The sequence below is a fragment of the Ictidomys tridecemlineatus genome, chromosome 2, assembly GCF_052094955.1.
Source record: "Ictidomys tridecemlineatus isolate mIctTri1 chromosome 2, mIctTri1.hap1, whole genome shotgun sequence".
NCBI classification, from domain to species: Eukaryota; Metazoa; Chordata; class Mammalia; order Rodentia; family Sciuridae; genus Ictidomys; species Ictidomys tridecemlineatus.
In genome coordinates, this window is record NC_135478.1 from 6,589,753 (window position 1) to 6,608,748 (window position 18,996).

General features: G+C 41.0%; 2 protein-coding genes across 2 annotated transcripts; both read left to right on the forward strand.

Moving 5' to 3' along the window:
* The first annotated feature begins 857 nt into the window (after positions 1 to 857).
* Positions 858 to 1,799, forward strand: LOC144369486 (olfactory receptor 7E24-like). Its single transcript, XM_078029774.1, has one exon. The coding sequence runs from the start codon at positions 912 to 914 to the stop codon at positions 1,797 to 1,799; it is 888 nt and encodes a 295-aa protein (XP_077885900.1). The 5' UTR covers positions 858 to 911.
* A 5,282-nt stretch (positions 1,800 to 7,081) lies between these two features.
* LOC106145476 (olfactory receptor 7E24-like) lies at positions 7,082 to 11,992 on the forward strand. The gene is made up of 2 exons (XM_078031783.1): positions 7,082 to 7,206; positions 11,041 to 11,992. Exons 1-2 carry the CDS (start codon positions 7,082 to 7,084, stop codon positions 11,990 to 11,992), a joined length of 1,077 nt encoding a protein of 358 aa, XP_077887909.1.
* Positions 11,993 to 18,996: the final 7,004 nt, after the last annotated feature.

Sequence of the window (18,996 nt, forward strand, 5' to 3'; positions counted from 1 at the left end):
GGTGTAAGAAAGAACCACTGAGAACTTCACATGTGGATATGCTGACATAATTGGTATTAGTCTGACATCACTGTGTATGGATATTCTAAAATATAAACAGGAAGATTTAATAATGGGAGAGAACTACAAGTTATGCCACTTGAAAGTTTTTTTTTATTTCCTCATGACAATCATACAAGGTAGGTAATTACTATCTCCAATTTACAAATGAGGATGTTTCCAAGAAGTTGTTGCATTGTTACTTGTTATACTCTGTTTTGTACTGTATCCAATTATTTCACATAGAGAAATGATAAATAATGAACCCAAGTGTACTTCACGTAGCCTAAACAGGAGAATTGAAATCAATGTGTCAGGAATGGCTGACCAGAGAACCCATGAAGAAGGACTGAGAATGGAAATAAAACTTGAGTTTGGGGGCCTTCCTTGGTGCTAGATCATAAACAATGTACTTGATGGTTTGAGATAAAAAAAAAAAACTATGAAGCACGTTTGGCAGGCCAGATTGAGTACAGAATCAAGAAAAAGAAAAAAAAGTAGGGTCATTTATATAACAGATATTTGGCTTAAATTATATGTGTTGATCATGGACTTCTTCTCTGCTCCTGGACTTTTAACACTTCTCAGCTCAATGCTTCTTAGGTGAGTAGAGGAAGAGGGGTGAATGATGGAGAAGGTGATAATGAAAGAATATGTGGAGACTGTGAGCTTCACTACTGACAGCTATTGTTGAAGGTGTATGGATCTAAAGTGTGAGCTCCTTCCTTGTGCATACTTTAATTCAAATATTTCCAGAATGAGGAGAGCCTGTTTTTCGTATTTCTTTTTTAACACCTTTTTTGCTTTTTTCCCAAAGGTGTCCAACATACCTACAAGAACAAAATCTAACCCATGTCTCTGAATTCCATCTCATGAGCCTCTCAGAGGACCCAGATCTGCAGCCACTTCTCTTTGGACTGTTCCTGTGCATGTACCTGGTCACAGTGCTTGGGAACCTGCTCATCATCCTGGCTGTCAGCTCTGACCCCCACCTCCACACCCCCATGTACTTCTTCCTCTCCAACCTGTCCTTGGCTGACATTGGCTTCATCTCTACCACAGTCCCAAACATGATTGTAAACATTCAGACTCACAATGATGTCGTCTCCTACATGGGCTGTCTGACACAGATGTCCTTTTATGCCATTTTTATTTGTATGGGTTATATGCTTCTGACTGTGATGGCCTATGACAGGTTTGTGGCCATCTGTCACCCCCTGCATTATACAGTCATTATGAACCCTCGCCTCTGTGGCTTCTCAATTTTGGTATCATTTTTGCTGAGTCTCTTGGACTCTCAGCTGCACAATTTGATGATCTTACAAATTACTAGCTTCAAGGATGTGGAAATTTCTAGTTTCTTCTGTGACCCTTCTCAACTTCTGAATCTTTCCTGTTCTGACACCTACTCTATTAATATTGGCAAGTATGTTCTTTTTGGCCTATATAGCTTTTTCCCCATCTCAGGGATCCTTTTCTCTTACTATAAAATAATTTCCTCCATTCTGAGGATCCCATCCTCAGGTGGGAAGTACAAAGCCTTCTCCACCTGTGGCTCTCACCTGGCAGTTTTTTGCCTATTTTTAGGAACAAGTACTGCAGTGTACTTTGGATCAGCTGTATCACATTCTCCCAGAGAGAATGTGGTGTCCTCAGTAATGTATACTGTGGTCACCCCCATGCTGAACCCCTTTATCTACAGCCTGAGGAACAAGGATATCAAAGGTGCTCTTTGGAAGCTTCACAGAAGGGCAATCTAATCCCAGCTTCCGTGGTACTGATTGCAATGTGTGTTGGAAAATGCAGCAAAGTTACATACCTGGTCCTGTTCAGATGTGCCTTATGCTAATTTCTCACCAAATTTTACAGTAGAATGGTTGGAACTCCTGTTGGCAAGGGATGTTTGGAACTTTTTTACATTGGAAAGAAAGTTCCACTTTTTTAAGATAAGGAATGGTGGAGATAGAGGATAGTGATGTTTTGGCAACTATACCTATATTTAATGCCACTGAGCTTTGCATTTGAGAATGGTAATAATGGCAAGTTTTTTTTCTTTTTTTGTAATTTAAATTGACCATAATGAATGTGGCTTTAAGAAGGTACTATTTTCTAAGAATAAATAGAGGAAATCAATAAAATAAATAATCTTCTTTTTTTAAAATTTGTTTTAATCACTGACAAACTTCTTTTTTAAATTATTTTTTTAATTTGTTGTAATTAATTATACATGATAGTAGAATGCATTTATGCACTTTGATAGATCACACATAGATGGGTTATAATTTCTCATTTTTCTGAGTGTACTTGTTGCACAATCACATTGGTCATGCAGCCACATACATACATATAGTAGTAATATCTGTTGCATCCTAATATCTTTCCTATCCCCACATCCTCTCTCCTTCCCTCCCATCACTTCCCTCTACCTAATCTAAGGTAACACTATTCATCCCTAGTGCCCCCCACCCCCTCACCTTATTGTGAATTAGCATCCACATATTAGAGGAAACATTCGGCCTTTGGTTTTGTGAGTTTGGCTTATTTCACGTAGCATGATATTCTCCAACTCCATCCGTTTACTGGCAAATGCCATAATTTTACTCTTCTTTAAAGCTTCTTTTTTGCTAAAAATTACTGAAAAGCATTATTTGATGTTCATTTTCCAAACTTTTTATCCCATGATCATTGTTAGGACAATCTTAGAGTTTGTGAGAGGCTCACCTATTTTGCCAGTCTGTTCTATGTTTTGAGCCTCCAAGGTCACACCTTTGCCTCCAGCATTTCTGCTTGATGGCTCCAGTCAGGGGGGCCCCATCCTGTGTTTCTTCTCACCCTGGTTGTGTCTATTAGGAAGTCCCTACCTGAGTGTGCACAGATGTCAACCCTAAAGATGAGGTGGGAGGCCCCTGGGTACCAGCCATGTGGAATCCAGTCTCCTTAGTCACGACCACCTGAGCCAGTGTAAATAGGTAACTGCTGAGGGAGGTGAGGATGGAGGAAGGACCAACATGCAGTGTGGCTGCCCAGAGCGGAGAGCCCTGCACAGTGTCAGTCATGGGGACTGAGAGTCGAGGCATGTGTGTGTTATCCATGGTGGTGAGCATGACTGAAACATCTTACAATTTATGATTTTAAAATCATTGCTGGGTACATTGCAAACTAATGTGACACTTATGGTCAGTTTTACAATCGATATTGTGCTGACTCATTCATATTTAACAATATTTGAAGTTAACCAAAGACAAGGATACTTATTTTATACTCCATATTTTTTTAAAAAATTTTATACCTTTATTTTATTTATTTATTTTTATGTGGTACTGAGGATGGAACCCAGGGCATTACACATGCTACGCAAGTACTCTGCTGCTGAGCCACAACCCCAGCCTGAAAACATTTGCAAGTGATTTTTGTGTGTGTGTGTGTTTGGTGCTGGAGATTGAACCCGTGGCCTAGTGTATGTGAGGCAAGCACTCTACCAACTGAGCTATATCCCCAGTCCTTATACTCCATATTTTTTAAAGACAAAAAAACCCACAAATCCACACAGTAAGCAAATGAGAAGATCCAAGAATGATGAAACCCCTGGCAGAAAAGGGGAACATGCTGCTTTCTGGTTATGATCCACCACCCTTGATTTAGTTGTGAGGACTGGAAAGCAGTCCTCACACAGAGTTACATATTGTATCAAAAGACTTTGTCCAAAAGCCTTAAAAGAAAATAAGGTTATCAAACTGCTTCTTAATTTCCCTGAAAGGAAGGTCAATACATATTCCTTACTTTTTCCAAAAGAGTAAGCTATATTTAATAGTGATCATCAACTTCCTTCTCTCTTCTCTGCTCCTGGATTTGTAACACTGCTCAGTTCAATGTCTTTAAAGTCATTATGGAAAGAGGGGTGAATGATGGAGAAAGTAAATTCAAAGAGTATGTAGAGACTGGGTTTTTACTATTGAGAATTATTGTTGAGAGTGGATGGACCTAAAGTGTGAGCACCTTGTTTGTGCATACTTGAATTCAAACGTTTCCAGGATGAGGGGTGCTTTTTTATGTGTTTCTTTTTAAACACCCTCTTTCCTTGTCAAACTTGTCCAAGCAGTATACAAGCACAAAATCTAACACATGTCTCTGATTCCAACTTATGAGCCTCCCAGATGACCCAGTCCTGCAGCCCCTCCTCTTTGGACTGTTCCTGTGCATGTACCTGGTCTCAGTGCTTAGGACCCTGTTCCTCATCCTGGCTGACAGGTCTGACTCCCACCTCCGCACCCCCATGTACTTCTTCTTAGCTGAAGCCATGTGTGAAATGCACTGTGGATTTGAGGCACAAGGCCAGTGCTGCAGGTTGACCCCTTCATAAGCACCCCTGTGTTTCATGTCTGTGTTCTTCCAGGATGGGACCCTTCTTCTTGTATGTTTGAGATTTCTGGTAGATCCCAGGACAGAGTAGTCAGTGGCATCAGTTTCACCAATATGGCTGAAACAAGATTAAGATCTATCAAGTGAGCACAAGTAATCCAGCACAGACCTCCCTGTGTCCCCCTCTGCAGGATACCTCTGCAGCTGCCAATCCTCCTCCATTCTGGTAATTAGCCCTCTCCATCTGAAGAGGAGACAAAGCAGGTCTGGGTTTCATTACTACTCAGGAATCTGCGAAGGTGGAAGATGTATCAGAGATGTGCCTCCAGACAAGACTCCTGGATTCAGCTTAAAATATTCTGATGGTTGGAAAACAGTGAAAAATATTAATGCATCAGAGCCAGAGATTCACAATTTAATTTTTACTGTTGTTGGCTGTATTCATTTTCCCCTGTAACTCAGGGCAGACTTCTTGTGTCTCTGAAATAGCAATGTCATCCAAGGTGATAATTAATTTATACATGTCAGTGAATCCAGATTAAGCAGAAAATGTTTGTTCCCTGTGCAACTGATATGTGATAAAGGTGTAAAATGTGGGAAAATGTTAGATAGTTATTAATAATGGAAAGGCTAACCTTCATACTATTCAACTGAAATATCTTTTTTTCAGTGAATTTTTTCATCTGTTGTTTTTAGAGATTCATGACAGGAGAGTAGTATTTTGACATTATATATAAATGGAGTATAAGTTATTCTAATGAGGATCCTGTTCTTGTGGTTGTGTAGGATGTTGAGTTTCACTGTTGGTATATTCACATATGAACATAGAGAAGTTATGTTCCATTCATTGTGCCGTCTTTCCTACTAACTGAAATACCCTTTTAAGCTGAAATTACAGTTTTAAAATTTCCATATGTTACAATTTTAATAGTTCTCTTATGTAGGTATATGCTGCATATTTGGGGTTAAATGACCATCACCTTTCATTTGTGATTACTCAGAAACTCTACCATGGTAGGCACAGAGGTAATAAAAAGGGTAAAGGGATGATAAATATTGAATAGACCATTGCTCTGTGTGCAGATCCTGCTCTTTTCTTGCTCAGTGAGGTTCCAACACTCTGGTACTCTCCTGTCAGTACCTTCCTCCTACTTAGGAACATCCCACAGAGCCAGAGATAAGATAGAACATTTCTTGTTTGTGTCTGTGTCAAGGACACCTGAGCCCCATACTTCTCTCTTTTTTTAATTGGTTGCTCAAAACATTGCAAAGCTCATGACATATCATCTTTCTTACATTTGATTCAAGTGGGTTTTGAACTCCCATTTTTACCCCAAATACAAATTGCAGAATCACATCAGTTACACATCCACATTTTTACATAATGCCATATTTTCTTAACAGCATCTACAACCTTCAATTACCAAGAACAATGGCAGTGATATCCATGAGCCTAGGAGAAGAAAGCAGGAATGAAGGGAAGTGACCAGAGACCCTTGGAGCTTGGTCTGAGACATGTTTCAGAGTTCCACATCATTTCAATGCTGCAATGGTGCTTTGACAATCATTCTGAGCAGTACTCCCACTGTTTCTTTAATTAACAAATTCTTAATTAATAAAAAAGCTTAATGACCAAATAAAGGTCACTGAAGCATATAAATGTTATAGCTCACATATTAATTTTTGTTCTTTATATTTTACCCTAATAAAAATGGACCTAGAAGCTTATGAAGCTCTAAAAAAACCCATAGAACTGAAAGAAGTAAATTGAGAAAATAAGGTTCCTCCTAATTACAGCTAGTGTCCAAATCTTAAGTGGACCTTCATTTTATTTTCTTCTTCTTCCTGAATTAACGTTGGGAAGTCTTTAGAGATGGGTACTGCATGGACCAATTAGTCTAATTGTGAGCTCTGTGCATTGAGCTTCCAAGGTCATAGATTAGACCACAATCAGTCTGTGCCTGCAGCCCTTCAGTGGATGGTTCTTGCCAGTGAGTTGCATGCCTGTGTCTCCTGCTGTGGTTTCATATCAGAAAGCTCCCAGCATATTCATGGTAATGCTGGGCACAGAGTCTGAGCCTTCAATGGGCACCAGGTATGGGTGGGTCTTGGGATGTGCACTTCTTTGTCACGAGCTAGCAGAGAAGCAGCATAACCTTGTAAGTGCCATTGGAGCCTTGGGATCCTGGAAGAAAAGATCCAAAGTATTGTTTTTATATCACAAGTACAAATCCCCAGTTTGAGTATCCAGATGGGAAGATCTCAAGATGATAAGTTTCATGTGTGATGTTTGTGAATTTTTGTTTTTATTTTTTGCTGGGATATCATATACCTTATGTATAATGTGCTTTCCACTCACACTGGTATAAGGAATAATAATAGCGGAGACAGAGAGACAAGATGTAGAGGCAGGAAAAGAAGTGGCCCCATGTCCCGGTGGCCACATTTATTTATATCAGTAGGTTACATTAGGTCATTAGAGCCATAACTACATATTGTCAGAGTATCAGTAATGTTGCTTATTCTGCAGTTACATTTCAATATGCAATGTCAGGAGCTCTGTGCAGCTCTCAAGAAAGTCCCTTGACTAAAGTTACTCTTGAGAGGGCAGACAGGAGAACCACTGCTTGGTGAAACGTTATTGTTATCTAGCAAGCAAGTTCCTTTATTCCCAGGAGCTAACATGCCTAAGATCAAGGTCGAATCTGATAAAACTCTGAACACAGAGCTTCCTCGTGAACAACATTGCTACAGCAGCCAGGCATCCCACGTCTTTCACATGGAAGTTTCCCAGCAGCCAGACATTCTGTACCTTTGCACAGAAACTTCCTAGCCACCAAGCATGCCACAATCATGCAGTTTATCAGAGACCCCGCTGACCAACACACTGGTTCTATTTACTACAAAAATATGACATGCCACAGCGCAATGGGTCCTTCAAAAGTGTTTCCAAAGCTCTATGAAAGGACTTTGGTAGTGGTGAAAAGGATGGTGAGGAGGAGGACAGAGGCCAGAGCACCATGAACTGAGGTGCAGGGCTTCCCAGGCTCAGGGGTGAGCAACGTGTTCTATGTCATTTCATGTGCACCATCTCCCTTTAGTTATATGTGTCCACATATTATTTTGTAGAAAAAATGTAACTTGTACTCCTTTGTTAGGTGGGAAAGAGTGCAGCCTGTTTGCACTGACCATGGACACAGGGCATCACAGGAGAACCCTGGCAGACTGTCCCATCAGCAGGCCAAATAGCCATTCCTCTTGCCTGTCCTTCAGAAAGAGAGCCATGGACTCTTCCTTGTGAGATTCCTGGGGATCCCAGGGCAGAGCAGTGTGGGCGCCTACTGCATGCACCATGTAAGAACAGCCACAGGTCATAGGAGAGGTCAGTAGGGGAGGCTCATGATCATTCAGCATAGATCACACTCTTGGGCCCCTCCAGAACCTTCCTGGGGCTCACCACATGCTCCTCAGTGATTACAACAGCATCTCACAGCAAAGCTTAGGTCAGATTTAATTTCATTCTTACTCATAAAAGTGGGAAGATTTTTAAAATGTACCTAAGATTTACCAGTGGTTAAGATCTGGGGATTTATCCTGAAAACTATCAGGTGGGAAAGAATAAAAATATTTTGTGGATCCATTTTGCAGTCTGTCAGCCCCAATCACTATGTCTGTGAAGCAGTCGCTAGTTTCACTGGTGTCTATATTCAGCCATTCATCTGAGTTGATTTCCAGTTGATGCAACTGTACTGAGTGATGACAGAATATGGGATATGTGAATAAAATCTGGTCAAAATAAAACCTGGATATTATTGTCATTGTTAGTCATGCCTAGGTTAAGCTTAATGGTGCTCAACTAGTTTGTTCAGTGGCCAGTAGTGACAATTTTCCTATTTCTAGATGGCATGTTTTATTTTTGGCCTTACAGATGTGCTGTGTATTCGGAAGAATGTCTCACTTTTTCTATTTCTGACCCTCTGGGGCCTGTGCCCTGCTTGGCACAGGGGGTCACCTAGAGCAAGTCTGTTGAGCATTGAACCCACCCACCTTTTCTTTCCTCAATTGGTCAGAATAAATTTGGATGAACAGACTGTGGCTTCCTGGCTGAACTTTCCTTCCTTCCAGCAGTGTCCATGGGAACAGAGACATGCTAAAACAGTGTCCTTCTGTGTCCATGTTTTGGACATAGGAACCCTTAATTTTTATTTAATATCATGCCCAGTAGATAGAGTTTTAGAAATCATAGCAGAGATTTGCATGGTTTTGGAGAAAGGCAAGGAGGCAGAAGCTGAAGGGCACTTAACCCCTCAGCCTTCCACGAGGCACAGGTCAGCGTTTCACCTCATTCCAGCCTCCACTGCCCTTGACCATGGCTTTCCTCCATAATGCTGATAGTTACCTAATCATGGAATTCGTTTATTGAAATCATAGTGACCAAAGATTTGTTGAGTTTCAAATTTCCCTTTGATGCTGCACATGTTGTGGGGATGGTGTTATTTTCTGTATTTCCCTTAAGCAGTGAGCAGGGAGAGGAGGAGAGATCCGCACACTGTGCACACTGGCAGGTGGGATGTGGGTGTGAAATGCTGCCTTCCTGACTCCAGCCCAGGGCACCAGCTCTGCTGCTGCAGCCAGAGGAAATAGTGTTCCCTGCACAAGTTGAAATTTCCTCAGGAGTCTTCAAGGACAGCACATTGCTACTTGGGCATGGAGCTTCATTTCCCTGATACATATAAGGAATTTAGAAGATGCAGGCGATTTTGACTGTTCTTGTAGGGACAGAAATTCAGGTCATTTATAGTAAATTTGGACATGCCTTTTTCATTGGAAATCAAACAACATGTTATCCAGACATTCTTATTTGTGTGACTAGGAGGGAGGAAGAAGGGCTTTGAAATGATTGCCATATTAATTTTCTAATTTAAGGAGGTCTTTCTCCAATACTTTGCATCCAATAAAGCCTTTAAAATAGAGAAATGTGCTTCGCAGGGAGACTTCACACCACAAGTGAGTGTAAAGCAGTACATTTACGGGCAATTAGTATTGTGTTGCCCACTAGTTACATGAGCTCTAATTACTTTTAAGGCAATATTTAATAAGAAAGCTGTCTGGGTAGATAATGTTGACAAAGGAATAACAACAGAAAGTTACCCCGCTTCCTGACAGTAGGTGTGTTTGGGAGACAGTTTATTAGGAAAATGGAATCCTGCAGAAATACAAATTTCTTAGATAATTGTTCAAATATTGTTCTAATGTTATTCATGAGTCAGGTATCATCAAAATTGTATGTTTTAATATAGGTCGTGGGTACTATTAACTATAATAATAACTAATAGTTTAGAGCATGTTCTAAGTGCCAGGATATTGTTAGACTGTGGTTTCCTTTTCTGTTGTAAGAAAGGACTTCACATGCAAGTATGCTGATTAAATTAGTGTGGGTCTCATGTCTTAAAGTACATCCTAAAGTACCCACAGGTGTACATAATAATGAGACACAAGCATTAGTTTGCAATTGGAAAGATTTAAAACATAATTTCATATATTGACCATACAAGGCTCATGATTATTTCCCCATATTTAGAATTTGGAAATTACCCAGAAGTATTTGCTTTTTTTTCTATACTTTTTTGTGCTATTTTCCAATTCAGTCACAGTGGGAACTGGCAAATAACAAACTTAAGTTACCTTATGTGGCTTTGGGAAGAGAACTGCAGTGCATGTCTCAGGAATGGTCAGACATCCATGATGTGGCCATAGGGTGGTTAGAAAAGAGATCTGAGTCTGGGGCTTTCAGTGGTGCTAAAATCTTCAACTGCAAACTTGATGGGCTGAGATTACAAACCATGAAGCAGTTTTAACAGGTCAGATGGGGGAAAAAAAGAACAAAAGACTTATTTGTACAGCAGATAATTTCCTGATATTGTATGGATTGATAAAAAAAATGTTTTATAAAATTAAACTATTCAAAGTGTTTCTCTTCGTTTATGATTTCAATATCATCTACTTCTGTCACATTGGTTGTGTTACTTTTGATTATGTGCATTTAACTCAATTGTATCGATTGAAATCTGAAATTCTCTAAAGACTGGAATATTTGTTTTATATTATAAATGTTTTGAACAGCAAGCTTAAAACCCAGAGGAAGGAAATGAGGAAATCAACGAATGATGAAACCCTTTGAAGATACCTGACACACCTACTGTCAGGAGTTTAGGTGGTGTCTTAAGAGGAATAAGTCAAAGAAATTTGCCTCAACTTGTTAGCAAAAAAATAAGTTAAAATGGACTGGTGCTTAATTAACTTTGAAGATTATTTTTTGCTTAATAAGAAGGTTAGTACTGTTTCCTGAAATTTCCTTCAAACAGTAGGTTATATTTTATTGTGATCATGAACTTCTTCTGTCCTCTTCTCCTGGGCTTCTAATATTTCTCCTTTCAATGTCTGAAAATAGGGTGTGGAAAGAGGGGTGAATGATGGAGAGTAAAGAGTATGCAAGACAGGGTGTACACTTTTGAGAATTACATTGAAGGCATGTGGATCTCCAGTGTGAGCACAACCATTGTGAATACTTGAATTCAAATGTACACAGAGTGAGGAGTGATTGCTGATATGTTTCTTTTCCCTTACTCTTTTTATCAAAAGATATCTCAGTTATATAGATGCACAAAATCTAACAGATGTCTCTGAATTCCAACTCCTGAGCCTCTCAGAGGACCCAGACCTGCAGCGCTTCCTCTTTGGACTGTTCCTGTCCATGTACCTGGTCACAGTGCTTGGGAACCTGCTCATCATCCTGGCCATCAGCTCTGACCCCCACCTCCACACCCCCATGTACTTCTTCCTCTCCAACCTGTCCTTGACTGACATCTGCTTCATCTCCACTACAGTCCCAAAGATGATTGTGAACATCCAAACTCACAGCAGAGCCATCTCCTATGTGGGCTGCCTGACTCAGATGTCTCTTTTTACCATTTTTGCATGTATGGATTATATGCTCCTGACTGTGATGGCCTATGATCGTTTTGTGGCCATTTGTCATCCCCTGCATTATCTGGTCATGATGAACCCTCGCCTCTGTGGCTTCTTAACTTTGTTGTCATTTATGTTCAGCCTTTTGGAATGCCAACTGCACATTTTAATGATGTTACAAATCACCAACTTCAAGGACATGGAAATCGCTAGTTTCTTCTGTGACCCTTCTGAGCTTCTCAATCTCTCCTGTTCCAACACCTTCTATAATAACTTGGTCAAGTATTTTCTTGGAGCAGTGTATGGCCTTTTCCCCATCTCAGGGATCCTTTTCTCTTACTATAAAATTGTTTCCACCATTCTGAGGATCCCATCCTCAGGGGGGAGGTACAAAGCCTTCTCCACCTGTGGGTCTCACCTGGCAGTTGTTGGCTTATTTTTAGGAACAGGTTTTGGAGTGTACCTTGGTTCAGCTGCATCATATTCTCCCAGGAAGGGTGCAGTGGCCTCTGTGATGTACACTGTGGTCACCCCCATGCTCAACCCCTTCATCTATGGCCTGAGAAATAGCGACATTAAAAGTGTCCTGAGGAGGTGGCAGAAACAGCAGAAATGTCTCCTATAGCACATGAAGAATCCAGTTGCACTGTTTGTTAGAAAATTCAGCCAAGCTAAACATTCAGGCCTTTAACCTGCACTTATAGTAATACTCAGAGCTTTAGTTTTTAGTTTTTCACATTCTTTTTCTTTTTTAGTGGATGGGAACCCAGTTTTTATTTGGCTACTCATCAAGGTGGACTAGGCATCAGGCCCCTCCAAGTTTGCAGGTCCCAGGGCTGAGGCAGTTTAGGGGCAGTGCCACCAGGTGTCTTAGTGAGGGAGATCTCTCCTCCCTGGTCTTCCCCCTGCTGCGCGACCTGGACTTTGCTTACTTCTCACACATTTCCTCCTTCCAGAGCCTCAGGCTTCTTGCTGCTAGGTTCCAGCCTATTACCTGTTCTTCTCATCTGCTGCCCACACTTACAGCCTTCTGCACATTGTTCACTGGTTGTATCCTACCTGGTACCTGGGCCAGCTACATCCATTAAGACCTCCCTGCCAAAAGCACAGGCACATCATCCTCAGGCCATTGGAGGAGCCCGAGGGCCCCTGGTCCTGTGTTCCCAAGCCAAAAGGCTTCTCCTTGGCAGAGACCAGGGCCTCAGAGGCATCTTCCCTCCCCCTCGCCTAAAACTGCCTTTGGAATCCCAACCTAGCCCTTAGAGTTGAGCCAAGTCTCCCCACAGCACCATCCACAGTGGAGTTTGGTAGTGGTCCTCCTGGAAACAGTCGTTGCCAAGCAACCACAGCCAAACTCCTGAGCCTGTGCCCTTCCAGGACACTGATTGGCTGTGGAGTGAACTCTCTTCAGCATACATGTGTGAGGCCAACAAAAGCAGAGCCTTTCCTTCCTTTTTAAATTTTTTTCTAATTAGTTTCTCACATTCTTTGTTCAATGCCTGTAGCTAATCTTTGAAGGAATGTTTGGGAATTTTTCACATTTGGAACCAATTATCACTTTGGAAAAATGAAAAGTTTTGGAGATGGATCACGGTGACAGTGTCATAAAAATACACATGTGATTAATGCTGCACATCTATATGCTTGAGAAAGGTGAAATTGTAACTTTTTGTAGCTTAAATTTACCATAATAATAGTAATATGAAAAAAGTCTTTAAAAAGAAATTGATATTAGAGAAGAACCTCCTTAGTAGTTGATACAAACTGTGAACATTTATTGATGTCTATTTTCTCCTCCTCTTCTTCCTGATATGCTTCAAAACTACTTGGTAAATTGGACGCCCTAGGCATTGAGCCACCACGTTCACACACTAGTCAACAATCAGTCTGTGCCTCTTCTAGCCCTTCAGCTTGAGGACTCCAGTCCAGTGGGCTCCATACTTGATCTTCCTGCTGTGGACGTCTGCTTCAGGAAGCTCTTAGCTGAGCTTGTGTTGGTACCCGGAGGCTGAAGAGGGGGCCACTGGACATCAGGGATTTGGGGCTTTGGAGCTACCCTCCTTAGTTCTACATCCACAGAGCCCCAGTGTGAATCAGTAACTGCTGTAAGAGGCAAAGGGTGGAGGAAGGGCATTCCACAACATTATTTCTTCACTGTCAGGAGGAGCATGCAGTTTGTCTACCAGATGGGAGAACAAGGGCCAGATGATGAGTGATGATTCTGTGAGTTCATAGGCTTGGTTGTGGTGCACACAACAGAAAGCACATGGAAAACCTTGTCTTATTCCCACACTGACTGTTCCTGTCATACACAAGAGGAGAGAATGTGTCCCTTTAAATGTGTGCTAAGCAATTCAAAAGATTTATGAAGGAGATGATGAGGATGAGGATGATCTTTTTGGGGGGATTACTGAGTGCCACTGCTAAACTATGTGTTATTTGTAGGTTGATTGTTCATGTGCAAAGTCTTCCCACAGCATAAGCGTCACACTATTTTATTTTAGACAGCAGGAAAGAACACAGGTGTTTATATGAATTGTGATGGTGTTCAGAAAGAACAACTGAAGCCACGTTTGAAATGTAGTGTGGGTTTGAGGCACATAGCTTCTTGTCAGGCCAGTGCTGGCAGGTTGTCCCCTTCAAAAACAGCAGTGGGTTGTACTTTCCTTTCTCTGCAAGATAGGCTTCCTTCTTATGTGTACTTCCCTTTAGGATTTCTGGTAGATCCCAATTCAGAGCAGTTAGTTTATCACTTGATCCACTTCTGAAAGAATGGCTGAGATGAAACAATAATTTAAGGTCAAGTAGGCACAAATAATCCAGCATGGACCTCCCTGTTTCTGCTACTCCAAGATATCCTTGAAGCTGCCACATCCTCTTGCATTAGGTCGCCAGCCCTCTCCATCTGAAGAGGAGACAAAGCAGGTCTGGAATGAATTACCAGTCAGGAATTTGAAAAATGTGCCTGCAGCTAAGTCCCCTGGATTCAGTTTAAAATATTCTGGGGATGTGGCTGAATAGTGCACTGCCTGGCATGTGTGCGGCCTGGGTTCGATCCTCAGCATCACATACAAAGATGTTGTGTCAGCCGAAAACTAAAAAATAAATATTAAAAAAAAAAGCAGTAAAAAAGTTTAGTTCATCAGAACCTAGACAGTCAATATTTAATTTTGGCTGCTGTTGGCTGGACTCATTTTTTTTTATTTTTCCCTCCAACACCTGGCTCTTTGCTAGAGTCTCTGAAACAGCAATGTGATCCATGGTGGTTTCCAGTGCATCCAATGTCACTGAATCCAGATTAAATAGAAAACTTTGCTCTCTGTGTGGTTGATATGTGATGAAGGTGTAAAATATGGGCAAAATTTAGATAGTTGTTATTAAAATGGAAAGGCAAATGTTCATACTATTCAACTGAAATATCTTTGGATCTAAAGTTAGTGTTTTCAATTTCTATAGTGTTACATTTTCATACTCCTCTTATGTAGGTGTATGCTGAATATTTGGGGTGAAATGACCCTCTCACCTTCATTTCTGATTTCTCAGAGCCTATAGACCACGTTAGACACAGGAGATGAAATAGGGCAAAATGTGTTAAGCCCTTGCTCTTTGCTCAGGTCCTGGCCTTGCTCAGTGGGGTTTCTGCACACTGGTGCTGTCCTCGGTCCCTTCCTCCTCAGCAGGAATGTCCCACAGAGCCAGACACATAATTGAGCAGATCTTGTCTGTGTCTATGCCAGGAACACAGGAGCCCCATACTTCTCCTTAACAGCATTTACAACCCCCAATTACTCAAGAACAATGGCAGGGATGTCCATGAGACTAGGAAAAGCAGAGTACGAACAAGAGGAAGTGACAGCAGACCCTTAGAGCTTGGTCTGAGGCGTGTTTTAGAGTTTCACATCATTCCAATGCTGCAGAGTCCTTTGAGCAGTTAATTTAACATTATTAATTTAATGACTGAATGCTTAAGTAATTTAACACTATTAATTTAATGACTGAATGCTTAAGTAATTTAACACTATTAATTTAATGACTGAATGCTTAATTAAAATTAAATGCTTTAATTAGAAACACTTAATGACCAAATACCTGTCACTGAAATGTATGCTTCTTATGGTTCATATAGTGACTTTTGTTATTTATATTTTTTTACCTAATAAGAATTAGACACTAAAAGGAGATGTATCTTTAAATACTAATAAAGAGAAAAAAGTAAACTGAGAACATAAGGTGCTTCCCAATTATAGCTAGGGTCAGAATCTTAAATGGACCTTTATTTTCTTTTCTTCATCTTCCTTCATTAATAGTAGGAAGTCCTTAGAGATGGCACTGCATGGACCAATTAGTCTAATTGTGAGCTCTGTGCATTGAGCTTCCAAGGTCCTATATTAGTCCACAGTCAGCCTGTGCCTGCAGCCCTTCAGTGGATTGTTCTTGTTCATTGTACTGCGTGGCTGTGTCCCCTACTGTGGTTCTGCATCAGGAGGCACCCAGCTGACAGCATATTCATGGGAATGCTGGACACAGAGCCTGAGCCTTTGTTGGGCACCAGGTATGGGTGGGTCTTGGGATGGGCACTTCTGTTTCATGACCCAGCCGAAAATCAACTAACCCAATAATTGCAGCATGGGCTCTGGGTTGTGCTAAGGATCACTGGGAGTAACGTTTTCTCACCTTGACGACAAACATCACTGTTTGAGTAGCCAGATGGAAGGACATACAGAATTGTATATGAATTCATGAAGTTTTTGTTTTTATTTAAGATGAAGGTATCGGATATCTTTTTAAACATTTATTCTTACCCCAACTGGTTCCATTTTCCATAGAAACAACCACAAATGCACAAAATATGACAATCCTTAAAATCATTTCCTAATTACTATGAAAGTGCTGTGACTGTGGTGATGGGATGATGAGGTGATGACAGAAGCCAGAGATCATGAACTGAGGTGCAGACTGTCCAGGCTGAGGGCTGAGCAGCCTGTTCTTGTCCTGTCTTCCATTCTATGTACAGCATCCTGCTCTGCTTATGCACACCCAATTTAGTGTATTTTACAGTAAACAAACAAACAAACAAAAAACCCATTGTATTTATGCACTTCACTTATGTTATATGGGCTAAGAGAGCAGCCTGTTTGTGTTGGGCTGTCTGACCATGGACACAGGGCATCCCAGGAGGATCCTGGCAGGCTGTCGCATGGGCAAGCCAATCAACCATTTCACTCCCTATTATTGCAGAAAGAGAGCCTTGCCCACAGTGCTCTTCCTTGTGGGATTCCTGGGAATAAGGGCATAAAAACAGGGGCACCTGTTACATGCACCATGGAAGAATAGTCACAAGTCACAGGAGACGTCACAGTAGGGGAGGCTCAGAATCATTCCGCATAGGTCATACTTTGGGCCCCCTCCAGGACCTTCTTGGAGCTCACCACATGCTCCTCCATGCTTGAAAACAGCCCTCTCACCCTCAAAGCAAACCTAAGGTCAGGTGTTGTTTTCATTCTTACTCATGAAACTGGAAATATTTGTAAGATGTACCTGTATTAAGACCTGTTGACCTGTGCTGAAAACTATCCAGTGGGAACAAATAAGCTACTTATTTCATAGTATATTATTTTTGGAGAAAACACAAATCCACAACAGAAGCAAATGAGAAGATCAAGAATGATGAGAAATCTTGCAGAAAATTGGAACATAATGCATTCTGGTTATGCTGCATTAACTTTAATTTAGTGGCCATTAAAAGCAGTCCTTACACAGTATTCAATATATTCTCAAAGGTTTTTGTCCAAAAGCCTTAGAACAAAATGAGGTATAGCAAACTTCTTCTTAATTTTCCTTATAGAACAGTCATTACTTATTATCTGATTTTTTCTTAAACAGTAAGCTAAATTTCATTGAGATCATGAACTTCTTCTCTCCTTTGATCCTGGATTTCTAATATTGCTCAGTTCAGTATCTCCAAGGTGAGTATAGAAAGAGGGTGAATGATGGAGGAAGTAATGATAAAGGAGACTGGGTGAAGACTGGGTATTTCACCGCCAAACATTATTATTGAAGATGTACGGACCTAAAGTGTGCGCATCTTGCTGATTCATATTTGAATTATATTGTTTATAGAATGTGTGGTACCTGTTTTATGTTTTTCTGTTTCAAAACTTCTTTGTTTGTTTCAAAAGGTGCTCAAGAAATATTCAAGCAAAAAAATATAACATGTCTCTCTAAATTCCATCTCATGAGCCTCTCAGAGGATCCAGACCTGCAGCCCATCCTCTTTGGTCTCTTCCTGTCCATGTACCTGGTTACAGTGCTTGGGAACCTGCTCATCATCCTGGCTGTCAGCTCTGACCCCCATCTCCACACCCCCATGTACTTCTTCCTCTCCAACCTGTCCCTCACTGACATTGGTTTCATCTCCACCACGGTCCCAAACATGATTGTGAACATCCAAACTCAAAGCAGAGTCATCTCCTATGGGGATGCCTGACACAGATGTCTCTTTTTCTCCTTCTTGGTAATATGGATTATATGCTTCTGACAGTGATGGCCTATGACTTGTTTGTGGCCATATGCCACCCACTGCATTATCAGGTCATTATGAGCCCTCGCCTCTATGGCTTCTTAGTTTTGGGGTCCTTTCTGCTGTGTCTCTTGGACTCTCAGCTGCACAATTTGATGATCTTACAAATTACCAGTTTCAAGCATGTGGAAATTTCTAGTTTCTTCTGTGACTCTTCTCAACTCCTGAATCTATCTTCTCTAATAACATTGCCAAGTATTTTCTTGTAGCCATCTGTGGCCTGTTTCCTCTCTCAGGGATCATTTTCTCTTACTATAAAATTATTTCCTCCATTCTGAGGATCCTTTCTTCAGGTTGGAAGTGCAAAGCATTCTCCACCTGTGGGTCTCACCTGGCAGTTGTTGGCTCATTTTTAGGAATAGCCTCTGCAGTGTACCTTGGATCAGCTGCATCACATATTCTCCAAAAAAGATGTGATGGCCTCAGTGATGTTCACTGTGGTCGCCCCCATGCTGAACCCTTTTATCTACAGCCTCAGGAACAGGGACATTAAAAGTGCCCTGAGGAGGCTGCAGAGTAGGGCACTCTGACCTCAGGATCTTGGTCTCTGGTGTCAATGCATGCCGCAAATGCAGCAAAAGTCGATGCCCGGACCTGTCATTATGCCCTGTATGCTATTTTATCATCAATTTTTATAGTAGAATGGTTGGATCCCATGTTGGGAAGGGATATTTAGTTGTTTTCACACTGGGAACAAGGTTTTACCTGGGTAAGATAAGAATGATGGAGATAAATAATAGTGATTGTTTTACAACTATGTCTATTTTTTAATGCCACTAAGCTATTCATTTAACAATGATAATAGTGACAAGATTTTATAATTTAAATTTACCATAATGAAAGCAACCTAAGAAGCTCCTGTTAAAAAAGGAAACAATTGAAAGAAATCAATAGTACAGATGAACTTCCTTTTTACTAAGAATTGCTGAAAAACATGAGTTGATATTCATCTTTCTTTCATGACACTGTAGAGCCTGTGATATGCTCTTCAGGTGGGAAGAGCAAAGGCTTCTCCACCTGTGGCTCTAAGGAATTTTATGCTTTTAACC